Below are 12,647 nucleotides of genomic sequence, written 5' to 3'. Positions count from 1 at the left end.
GGAACAAACATTCCGAACTTCAGACATATCATACAGTGATGGGGTCCAAGACGTCAGTGACGAGTCAGGAAAGGGGTCTTGGAGCTGTGGCTGGTGGAATGGATGTGCGAATCGTATCGATTCAAATGCGATTTGAATCAAGCTGCAGTTTGAATCAACCCAGACTGGTTTGGCTGGTCTGAGTTCGAACTGGCCTGCCCCACACAGAGGTGTAGTCATTCCAGGTTGTTCTTCAGGAGGCCGGCAGGTGGTTTGGAGGAGCCCCCACCACTGCTGTCCCCCACCATCCCTGCCATAGGTGAAGGTTACTAAGTACCCTTTCTCTTGCCCTGCCACCTTAGTTGTAAAGGTGCCTCTTTACTTGTAATAATGCCCCCCAAAAGCCTCTTTACTTGTAAAGGGGAATCCTCGCTGGATTCTCCTTTACAAGCATATCCTGATGTACCGACCTGTTTTAGCCCAGTTCGGTGGCTGAACTAGACTGGACCCCAGTTCAGCTGGATCCAGAACCAGACTCGGCCAGGTCGGTTTGAATTTGGTCAGAATTCGAACCAAACTGGCCAAACTGTTTCCGTGTGCACCCCTAGTTGGGGGTTAGCTCAATTAAAAGGTTGATCTGCGGGGTTGTTGTGAAAAGGGCAAATTCCATCCTAGAAGTTATGAGGAATGAGACTGGAAATAAACCTGTTAATATTACAATGCCATTATACAAATCTATTGTGCAGCCACATTTGGAGTACTGACTAAATTACTCCTATTGAAATAAAAGAGTCCATTAGAGGAACTCTTGAGTAGTACTATTCAGCAAGTTTAGACTTGGTGTCAGCTCCAATGCAAAGTTCTGATCACCACACCTCTCCCTCCCTCTCTCTCTCCTCCCCCCTCTCTCTCTCCTAGAAAGGTTTTAGAAGAGGGCCACCAAAATGATCACATAGCAGCAGAGCCTTTGTTGTGAGGAAACACTATGACATCTGGGGCTTTTTAGTTTAGGATAAAGGGGAGTAAGGGAGACATGATAGAGGTTTATTAGACATGGGAGTGCCTTTGCGGTAAAAGTAGTCCCTTTGCATTATGGGTGGAGAGGTAAAACTCAATTTACCTCTCCACCCATAATAATAGGGCGCACACAGGTCGCACACGTCCAAGCCACCCTGCTTTGCCAAGCTGTGGATGACCGCTTCTTTCTCCAGCAGGTGCCAGAGCAAGAGAAGGATGGAGTTCCACCAGAACATCCTGAGAGATCAGGTTTTCAGGTAGGCCCAGCTCAAGCTGCCTCTCCTTGAGCATAGCCTTTTGACTCCGATTTAAATGGCTGGATATTTTGTGGCACATCTCGACAAGATCGGTCATGGGAGCAGGACTTCAAGCCTCTCTGTACACATACCTACTAGACATTAGAGCTTCATTTATTAACTCACACTCTGACCTTGAATTAAACTCATTGTTCTCTCTTTTTATATTATTGTCTAAAGAAACACAGCATTGTTAAATTCATGCCCTTGTGTTTTATTAAGAAAGACTGGTTTCCACTGCACAAAGGTATTATGGTAAGACCTTGCCATGTGCTTCCCATTACACCAGCGTGGTGTAGTGGTTAGAGTGCTGGACTAGGACCGGGGAGACCCGAGTTCAAATCCCCATTCAGCCATGATACTAGTTGGGTGACTCTGGGCCAGTCACTTATCTCTCAGCCTAACTTACTTCACAGGGTTGTTGTGAAAGAGAAACTCAAGTATGTAGTACACCGCTCTGGGCTCCTTGGAGGAAGAGCAGGATATACATGTAATAATAATAATAATAATAATAATAATAATATTCTATTTGGGGTTCACAAACCGTTTCTCAGCTCTGTATCTCTTCTAGAGTTCCCAAATGGATGAGTATATTTTTGGATTGTCCTTCAATACATGTACTTTGCATTAGAAGCTTGTTGCCTCACCTTTGTATCAGCCTCACGTCAGTGCCGGGTTAGCCCTCACTGTGAAGTTCCCCCAACATACACGTGCCTTGCCCTACGTGTCCTAACAACCCCCTGCCAGGGGTTAATCCAAAAGAGGCACCTCACCCCATGGTTACAAAAGCATGGCCCTTTTTAACAGTTGAAGCATTATTTGCTTTTCCTACTTCCAGAGATCTGTGTAACAGCACTTACCATATGTTCATAGGCATGTTACTAAGGGTTTTTTAAACACTGTCTTCACTCTAATACCTGCTGTTGCCAGATTGGTTGCCACCAGACCACACAACATAGGTGATTGGAGCACCAAAGACCTAGCCTAGCTGTGTTCCCATGATTGCTTCGGTTGGCCAGTATAGTGCAAGTCTCGCTGGCTGAAATGTGAACCCTGCTTGCAGAAGCTGATGACTGAGAACTGTGCCTAGGGGTCTGAGAGTGTTGGATGCGCAGAGATGTATGACCTGATAAAAGCCTCTCAAGTCTTATGCCTTCATGGTGCTCATTTTTAGTCTATTATCCATTAGGCTTATGAGATCACCCGGCATTCTGTATGTGTATCCGTGTGTGCCCCGTCCTCAACTTCGCAATGCCTGGACCAATATGAACCAAATTGGGTACAATTGTAGAGACACATAGGGACACCTCAATGGTGTAGGATGTCATCCACCCAGATCCAAGATGGCGGACGTGCAAACTTTTGAAGTGCAAGTGGGCTAACCTCTGAACCACAAAACCGATCTGAACCAAATTTGCTACAGATGTAGGGACACTAGGGATGCCCAGATGGCTTGGTGTGTAGTGATGTCACCCACTCCAATTCAAGATGGCAGCCACATGAACATCCAAGGCACAAGCAGGCTAATTTGTGGACTGTTTAAGCAATTTAAACTAAATTGCATACAGTTGCAGTGAGTGACACACAGGGACACTTCAACAGCATGGTGTGTGATGATGTCATCCACTCCAATTCAAGATGGCGGCTGCATGAACATCTGAGGCACAAGTGGGCTAATTTATGGACTGTCTAACAGATTTAAACCCAATTAGGTACAGTTGCAGTGAGTGACTCACAGGGACACCTCAAAGGCATAGTTTGTGATGATGTCATCCACCCCAGTCCAAGATGGTGGATGTGTAAACTTTGGAGGGGCAAGTGGGCTATCTTGGGAACTGCTTAACTGATTTGAACCAAATTTACTACAGCTGTAGGGACACATAGCGATGTCCCAATGGTGTAGTTTGTGATGATGTCATCCACCTTGATCCAAGATAGTGGGCATGTGAACTTTTGAGGTGCAAGCACACTAACTTGAGGACTGTCTGACCCATTTGAACCAAATTTGATCCAGTTGTAATGAGTGACACCTCAATGTTATAGTTTGTAATAATGCCATCCACCCTGATCCAAGATGGTGGATGTATGAGCATTTGAGGTGCAAAAGATCTAATTTGTGAACCTTTATATGAACCAAATTTAGTCCAGTTGTAGAGACAGTGAAAGGAAAGTAGGCTGATTAGTTTTTACTAGAACAACTTATTTTGAGCTTGGTTGGTGAGGCCCCAGCTAAAATTACACTAAAACAAAATATTATCTTTAATTGAATATTATCTTATCAATAAACATTCAATAGAGGTCTTAGTAACCTTTATTTAAATAAGATATATATATATATTTTAAAGGAGATAATCAAGAAAACACAAACATTTTCTTCTGTCAGTAACTACACACACACACACGAAGTAACACACACAAAGTCTTCTGTCAGTAACTACACTACACACACACAAAGGTTGCAGTGGTGTACATTTAAATGCAAAAGCTGGCTTCCATTTCATGCAGAGAAGTTTTAAAATTAGAATTGATGCAGCAATGTAAAACAGTCGTAGTTATTAGCACCACCTGTTGCAGAAGTCCCAGTAATACCAGGATTCTACCAGGACATGCATCTCTATGCATCCAATGCTCAGACCTCTGGGAAAGGTCCCCAGTCATCAGCTTCTGCAAACAGGGGTTGCAATTCAGCCTGCAGTTCTTGCATTTCCTTCTCTGTTCACACATTAGTTCCCAGGGTCTCTGTGGTAGTACGGGGGGACCCTGAATTCCACAGGCAACCAGTCTCGGTTCAGGCTCATGAATGCAAGCCTCTCCCAATAACTGCCTGGTGTGAGCAAGTTGACAATACCAAGAAACTTCTTCGAGTACACGGTGGTGGGAGGACATGAGAAATACTCGAGTGCCACTACGGAGAGGAATGGCCACATATGTCGCTTGGCATTCCAGTAGACCAAGGGATCCACATCCAACTGGAGAGGGTCCATGTTGTCCTGCAGGTAGGATTCCAGTTCTCGCCTTGCCACCTCACTCGCTTTGGAAGACAGGAATTGGTCTATTGTTTCATCAGACCAAGGGGAACTAGACAGGTTTCTTAAGTATTCCTTTTTAGTCTGCTCTATTACCCTCTCCTTCAATTGCTCCCTGATCAGTTCCACATCTCCCCTCAGATATTTGTTAATGTGGTCCCTGAAGGATGGATGCAGGAAGGCTGCACTCTGGTATATAATATTTTCTCTTACTATTCCTAGGTCCTTGCTGCTTTCCAGAGCTTGCAGCAGTTCAGAGGCAAGATGAGTGGAAGCAACAGCAGCAAGCTCTCTTTCTTGCTGCAGTAGCTCAAAATGTCCTTTTATCCTGCTCTCAAGTGAATGGAGCTCATGAAGGATTTGGCCTAGACTTGCACTTTCCTTCCTAATCGTCATGATGGTATCTTCAAATGGGGTCAGGAGGCAGGCTAGATGGTGCATCAACCTCCAATCTTGAAGTGTAAGCACGAGGTCAGGGCTCTCCTTTAGGAAGGTACAGAAAGCATGTTCTTGGACAAGAAATTGCAGCATATTCAGGATCTCTTTCCATGCTGATGGCACCTTTTGTGGCAGCTGTTCCTGGGGGAGACCATACTGTGACTGCAGCTCACTCAGACAGGAGCGGGCCTTCTGAGATAGCTGAAAATACCTGCAGATTTCCTGTAGCGTTTGCAAAAGCCACTCTATGGGAGCCTCTTTCTTTTCCATCACCGTTTGCATCACTTGGTTCAAGCAGTCGGCAACGCAAGGAATGGGTCCCAGACAAGACTCCTCAATTGCTTTCCCCACTGTACAAATGTCTGTAGCCACATACCCCAATTGCAGCTGCAAGTGATGGAGCCACTTGTCTCTCACCTCTTTTAGTCTGCGGGGTATTATTTCAGTCATGTTGCTTGGCCGAACCACACACATAGCCATCACTGCCTGGTGCCTGGACAGAATCCCATCAGTGTCCATAAGCCAGTGTGCTGTCAGAGACATATAGCCTGTATGGGGGCTTCTGATCCAGCTACTAATGGTGAAATGGACAACTGAACAGAGTGACCTTTTCAGACCTTGTTCTATGGCTTTCATGATGTTGTTTTCCAAGGCTGGCACCGCTTGCCATTTAAAGAAACTCTGTCCAGGCATCTTCCATTGCGGAGCCCTCAAACGCATAAACACCTGGTAGTGAGTATCATCAACCAGGGAACATGGGATCATTTTCTCTACTAACATCCAGGTGTATTCAGTGTTGAACAGCATGGCCATTGGGTGTGTAGGACCCCACGGCTCCAGTTCCTCAACAGACCGCTGAACAGTAGGTTGTGATGGCACAACTGCTAAGTCAGAGGGTTGTGATGGCACAACTGCTAAGTCAGAGGGTTGTGATGGCACAACTGCTAAGTCAGTTTGTTTTTGGAGTGCAGCTTCCTGGGACACATGGTCTGGGTGGTAAATCACCAGATGCACAAAGACTGGGTCAGTGTCCAAGCTGTTGTAGCCACCTTCAGTGGGAAGCCTGACTTCTGCATGGCAGATCTTACACACAGCCACATGTTTTTCTGTGCTTTGTGTGTCAAATTGTTGCCACGTGTCCGGACTGGATTTCCTTTGCTTTGGCTGCAAGCTGTGAGAAGTTTCCATCTGTTCAGCTCCAGAAATATGTTCACCTGGGAACAAGACTTGGCCACTTTTGTGTTCAAGGATGGCAGCATCACCTGTACCAGCCGACATACACTGCATTGGGCCTCCAGCAGTGCCATGATGGCCCTCAGCACTGGAGGCAGAAAGCAAAGTAGTTCCGGGATGTGTGGCGGGTAACATGATGGTATCCTGTGGGTTCGACAAGCAGAATGCCTCTTGCTCCTCTTGAGAGAAGACATCGTGGAACTCAAAGGCCATCTGGTCCACTACAGAAGCATGTGTACCTGGGTGTGGAACCTGACCACTTTGGTCTCCAAGGAGAGTAGCATTAGTTGGGCCAGCTGACATATACTGCAGCATTGGGTCTCCAGCACTGCCATGATGGCGCTCAGCACTGGAGGCAGAAAGTGAAGAAGGTCTTTGTTGCATAACTGGTGCAGAGACTGTATCCTGTGGGCTGAAGGACTCACAGGCCACTGCCTCAGTTTCAGAAGCCTGGGCACCGGGCAGAAGAACTTGACCTCTTTGGTATCTGGAGATGGGAGCATTATTTGTACTGGGCGATGTACAGTGCAGCATTGGGTCTACTTCACTATCATGACGTTTCTCAGTCCTGGAAGCAGAGAATGAAGGAAGTCTGGGTTGCGTGAATGGTACAGGTGCAATGTCCTGGGAGTTGGTCAAGCAGGATACATCTTCTTCAGAGGAAAGAGTTTGCACTTCAGAGATCTCCGTTTCCTGCAAGAGGGAGAGAAATGTCTCCAAGTTCATGTCCTCCAGGTGCACCTCTGAAAACGGAGGATCGGTGCAGCCTTCTTTCTCATGTGCCCATAGAGGGCTTAGAGGTACAAGATCTCCAACTTCAGGGAAGTCACTCTCGTCTGAACAATCGCTGAAGCGTCTCATGCTTGAGAACTGCAAAGACAGTTAGAGGCCAGGTTAATGCAATTAGTAAGAACAGACCTTGGTCCCTACCCCATATATTTACTCAGAAGTAAGCCCAGAGAAATAAATCACCCAGGGACCTTCAAAAAATGTTATAAAATAAATAAATGGTTCTCCCCTAATACATTCTTCTATGCTTTGCTAAGGGGCTGGAAGGGAGGGAAGACAGAGCTCACATTCTTGCCTAGGATCTCTGCTGGTCCCAATTCCTATGTATGTTTACTCTCAGAAGTAAGGACCAGTGAAATCAATGGACTTCTCAGTAATTTGTTCCAAGTTTTGTTTTTCCCTTTTGGAGGAATTGAAAGAAAGAGAGAGAAAGGGAGCAGAGAGAGGGAACAAAGGTCCATGAAAGGAAAGGGAGGAGTGAGGGAATGGTTATCTGACTATACAAATGCCAGCTGACACACATTATTTCATTTATTTATTTATCAAATTTGTACACTGCCCCAAACTTTCGTATCTGGGTGGTTAACAATAACATAAAACAAGTTAATACATACACAAAACTTTAAAGAATTTAAAAATCAAAAACAGATTAAAACCTGAACATTTCAAAAGCTTAAAAAGCTTGGGTAAAGAGGTGGGTTTTCAAATGCTTTTTAAAAATTGCCAGAGATGCAGAGGATCATATTTCCTTAGGGAGCACATTCCACAATCTTGGGGTAGCAACCGAGAAGGCCTGTCTCCTTGTGGCCCCCAGCTGAGCTGGCAGCAACCAGAGATGGACCTCTCCAGATGACCTCAAAGGGCAATGGGATTCATAGTGAAGAAGATGTTCTCTTAAATACCCAGAGCCCAAGCCATTTAGGGCTTTATAGTTTATAACCAGCACTTTGTATTTTCCCCGGAAACCTATTGGCAGGTAGTGTAGCTCTATCAGCAGAGGAGTGCTGTGGTCTCTCCGAGATGACCCAGAGACCAACCTGACTGCTGCATTCTGTACCAACTGGAGTTTCCAGACTACGTACAAAAGCAGCCCTACAAAGAGCACATTGCAGAAGTCAAGTCTGGAAGTTACCAGCATATGCACCACTTTTCTGAAGTGGTTCATCTTGAGAAATGGACACAGCTTGCATATCAGCTGAAGCTGATAGAAAGCCCCTCTGGCCACTGCCTCAGCCTGAGATACCAGCGAGAGGTGTGGATCCAGAAGTACTCCCAGACTTTGTAGCTGTTCCTTTTGGAGAAGTTTGACCCCATCTAGAACAGGCAGATCAAAATCACTTCTGGAGTTCTGACCCCCACAATAAGTACATCCCTCTTTTCTGGATTCAGTCTCCGTTTATTCTCAACTTACCACTCCGAACTCTAGCTTCAAAGAGGCATTAGAGCATGCTTTCCTGCCATTTACATGGATCACAATGGGCAATTCAAATGCAAAAGTACAAAATGAATTATCCTTTAACAAAGGATTGAACTTGAGGACACACTTTAGTTTCAGAATATCAGTTAAAACCACAGGAGAAAAACCAGCAACCCTAAGGTATGTTAATTGATGGCCAAAAAAAGGTTACCAGCACTTGGGAAGTGTTCCCCTTAGCTTAGGGGGTAATATTTCAACTGTTGTGTCTGGGCCATTTCCCAAAGGATCTGCTTCAAATTTGGTGAGGTGGTGGTGCTAATAACCTGGTTGATGTATGAAAAGTATCAGGACATTCCTGACAGTTGGTTTGGCTCTCATAATGAAGGGGCTTATAATGGCTTATTTCAGGGCTTATAATGGCAAAATGCTAAAACAACTCCATCTTAACTAGACTGGCATTTCTGTGCCAGAATAATGCAGATGTGTGTCTTGTGGAGGGTTATTAGGAAGAGGAAGCTCCATTAAGAAAAACTCTGTTCCTTAAAGTGAGAGCAATAGTATTTAACCTTTGATCACATCAACCAACTCCGTCACAGAAATGATGAGGCATTTGAAGAAAGTGAAATTCAGAACTACGGCCTGAGGTCAATGGCAAAGGAGAAATGAAGGAAAATTTAAAGCACATAGGCCATAATAAAAGGTGCAAGTTACATTTGTGTGTCACCTCAGAGAATGCCTTCTTCTGTATGATCCACCGCACGTTAAGGTAATCTGAGGAGGTCTGTCTCCAGTTAACCACCAGTACGTCTGGTGGTGACTCAGAGCCAAGCCTTCTCTGTAGCTGCTCTTCGCCTATGGAATGCACTCCCTGTAGAAATCCATAATTTGAACTCTTTATTGACCTTCAGGAGAGCCCTTAAGATTTATCTGTTTGGCCTGGCCTTCCAGGGTTTTTAAATTGTTGTAAGGGGTTTTTAAATTGCTTTTTTAACTGATTGTTTTATGGTATTTTTTTTTAAAAAAAGTTTTTATTGTTGACTGATTTTAACTGTGTTTGTTTTATTTGTAAACTGCCCTGAGCCAGATTGAAAGGGGCAGTATAAAAATTCAATAAATAAATAAATACCCTTGCTCTCCCAGGTTTTTCCCCTCTGTGTCAGTTTAACAGAGCTATTAACAGGCATAGCTGTGAGTCATCAATCTTCTCCTCCTCTCTCCTCCACTTTGTTATGTATTAACCAGGTGTTTGATTAAATTGGGGAAAGTCATGGATATAATAGTGTGGACTTAACAGTGGGACATAGAACACTGAAGCTGATGTATATACATCCAAACGTCTGTTCTTTGTTACAGTTCCCTTTTTGTGTTTTAACTTACATAGTAAAAAAGGTCTGGAGAAACATTTTGTAGCAGGATGTGAAATCTGTAATTTCTCCAAAGCCAGAGGCTCCTGCCATTTTGAAGTCCAAATGTGCTCCAAAATCCTAGGTGTGATAGTACCATTGTGATAGGATTCACTTTAAACTCATTTGAAGCCCCTTCACTAGACTATCTAATAATCTACTGTAGTAGGACCCCCCACACACACACACCTCTGCTTCAGTTCCTTTTCTCCTCCTGCCCCTTGGCATGGAGAAGTTCTATATGAATCTGTGGTTGCGAACCAGGTAAAAGCTTACCAGACCTCTACCTGGCAAGATTTGTAGGGTCAGAACTGGACTTCTGCATAATCGTAAAAGCTGTATAGAAACTTTAAATTTTAGAAGAGAGAAAAACTAGATACAGCTTTTCTCCATCATTTCATTAAAAGAAGATTCTATGACATTGGAATTTTTCTCTCTCTTTGATACATCTCTACACCTGGAAAACTCCCCAGAACTGGAAAGTCTATATAGGACAGATTGTTTTTTTCCATCAAGTAGAACTATTGCCCAGAACCACCTTAAGATAAAAGGAAAACCCCTACTTACTTATGGATTCCTTTTGAATACAAAACCAGATGCCCCCCCAAAACAATCTTGTAATTAAAAAAAACCTCTCTAGCTCAGACGGAAAGAGTTCTTTTTATAGGAATGCCCAAAATTGGTAAAGATGCAGGGGCCCAGCTAATCCCCTGGAAGCAGAGAGAGAGAAAGGCAGGCTAACCTAATCCGATTGAACTGAATGGAGATGGCAGGTTACACCTGGGGCTTTTGGGATTGTTGACTAATCAGTGCTAAATCAGTTTTCCTTAGGTGGAACTCAGTAGAAAGTAGAAAGGAAGAATAGCCCAGAAACACAGTGGAACAACAATGAAGGAATCATTTAGCACAATAACAACACCACAGCACCCGCAGATGGCTTCCCACAGCTGAGCGGCGTGCTGCTGCCCAACACAGTTTTTAGGTGCAGCAGGAGGAGAGCTAAGCCCCTACCAGCTTACAGTTAACAGGGCTTCCCCCGCTACAGCTGCCGCTACACTAGACCTGAACTTACTTGTGAATCAACATTGCACCTTATGAGTGAGCAGACCATTGGCCCTCCTCCTGAGTTGCCTTTCAAGCTTACTTGTGAGTAGGCAGTCCATCCTTGCTTTGAGCAGCCATCAACCACAAGAATAAATCTCACCCCTACATATGAGAAGGTCTGCTCTTGAGAAAGGATGCAAGGTTGGCTTCTTGTAGGTCTACTCATAAGTAAAGGTGCTATCTACTCATGAGCAGTGGCACACCTAGGTCCAAAATCTGGACCTGAAGGGCTTCGGAGCCCCCCCCTCGTGAGGACCCACCTCAATTTTTTCTAAATACCTGCTGCTGCCCCACCACTGCTCCTGTCTCAGTCGGGGCGGGGGACTCCAAATGTTTTTTTGGGGGGGCTCCCCAGAGCCCCGCTGCTGCTCCATGCCCAATGCGCTGATATTTGCCCCTTGCACGGCTGGGGGTGGGTGGGATGGGTGAGCCATGCAGGCCTCTTCCGTGGTGGCAGAGGTGGGTGCAGGGGCTGGTGGACACAGGAAGAATCTCCTTGGCTTTGGAGCAAGAAGGGAGCGATCCATAAGGCAGGGAGAGCTCCAGTTGGTCTGCAAGGACCAACCATGGAAGAGGAGGGGAAAGAGCTGCCATAGTGGAAAACCAGGAACATGCTGCATTCAGGCCCACCCCGCTGCGCCCGCCGCCGCTACCATGGGGGAGTTCTACTCAGCTCACCCCCACCTGCACAATTGGCAAATATTGGTGAGGCAGGCACAAGGCAGTGGTAGGGCTCTGGGGAGGCCCCCCCAAAATACTTGGAGGGGCCCCCGGAGGCAGGAGGCCACGGATCAGATTCCCAAGATCCATGGCTAAGAGCGCCTCTGCTCATGAGAGAAAGTAGGGCTTGACTAGTGAGCAAGGCGGTATCCCTACTCATGAGTAGACAGTCAGCCTTACTAATGAATAGACCAGGCCTGCTCAACTTCGGCCCTCCTGCAGATGTTGGCCTACAACTCCCTAACCCCTGGCTATTGGCCACTGTGGCTGGGGATTATGGGAGTTGTAGTCCAAAAACAGCTGGGTGGCCTAAATTGAGCAGGCCTGGAATAGACCCTCCACTGAAGTCTGAGGCTCTGTTATCTCATAATCAAGAATGCAAGCTGTTCTCAGGAGGAAGGTTGTGGATCTATTAACCCGTAAGGGGATAGGGTGTATTGGCAAGAAGGCGTGAGGTCTAGTCATGTGTAAAGGTGTGCGTGTCTGGAACCATTTCCAAAGCAGCATAATATTCAAGACTATACAAAGTCTTTGCGGCTGATATGTTGCAGAAGTGAAGATGGGCACTTGAACTTGGAATTTGCCTTCTTTCTAGAGCATGAGTGAAAATGGAAAGCCATCGTAATTCTCATCACACATGGAAAGTTTTTGGATAACAGTTTACAGTATGCACCTCAAGCTGCCTTATACAGAGTCTGACCATCGGTCTGTCTAGGTCAGTATTGTCTACACTGACCGGCAGCAGCTTTCCAGGGCTTCTGACAGAGGCTTTATCAGACAGGTGGATAACATTCACATGCGCAAAGACACAGAATAAGAGTGTTTCTTGAAGAGAAAGAGAGCCTGTCAAGCACCCAGAGCACTGGGATATGTAATCTTCCCCAGTGCTTTAGGAAAAGTGAGGGGAATGACTACACTTCCCAGCATTCCATCCTGTCCACCTTCTAAGACAGGGATTCTCAACATGGGGTCCCCAGATGTTGTTGGACTTCAGGTCCCATAATCCCCAGCCAAAGGCCACTGGACCTGGGATTATGGGAGTTGAAGTCCAATAACATCTGAGGACCCAACAGTGAGAATCCCAGGTTCATACTGCCCTGTATCACAGTAATGACTGAAAGATGCTACGATAATTTAGGTTATACTATAACTGTTTAAGAAATATATAACATATAATGCAGTTGCCTGTCTCCTTAGTATTAATACTACATGTGATCTTGGGGAG

The 12,647-nt window shown here is 45.4% G+C and overlaps 1 protein-coding gene across 1 annotated transcript; it reads right to left on the bottom strand.

The window, feature by feature from the left end:
• Positions 1–3,585: 3,585 nt before the first annotated feature.
• Positions 3,586–10,686, bottom strand: LOC128324092 (zinc finger BED domain-containing protein 4-like). Its single transcript, XM_053248239.1, has 2 exons — positions 10,671–10,686; positions 3,586–6,859 (listed from the first exon to the last, which is right to left on the bottom strand). The coding sequence occupies exon 2, from the start codon at positions 6,848–6,850 to the stop codon at positions 4,016–4,018; it is 2,835 nt and encodes a 944-aa protein (XP_053104214.1). The 5' UTR covers positions 6,851–6,859; positions 10,671–10,686; the 3' UTR covers positions 3,586–4,015.
• Positions 10,687–12,647: the final 1,961 nt, after the last annotated feature.

The sequence above is a fragment of the Hemicordylus capensis genome, chromosome 1 (genome assembly GCF_027244095.1).
Source record: "Hemicordylus capensis ecotype Gifberg chromosome 1, rHemCap1.1.pri, whole genome shotgun sequence".
NCBI classification, from domain to species: Eukaryota; Metazoa; Chordata; class Lepidosauria; order Squamata; family Cordylidae; genus Hemicordylus; species Hemicordylus capensis.
Note: the sequence above shows the minus strand (reverse complement) of the source record. Positions and strands in the feature narration are given on the sequence as shown.

Excerpts from the sequence above, each read along its gene's own strand:
- LOC128324092 (XM_053248239.1), bottom strand. The coding sequence starts at position 6,850 with ATGAGACGCTTCAGCGATTGTTCAGACGAGAGTGACTTCCCTGAAGTT.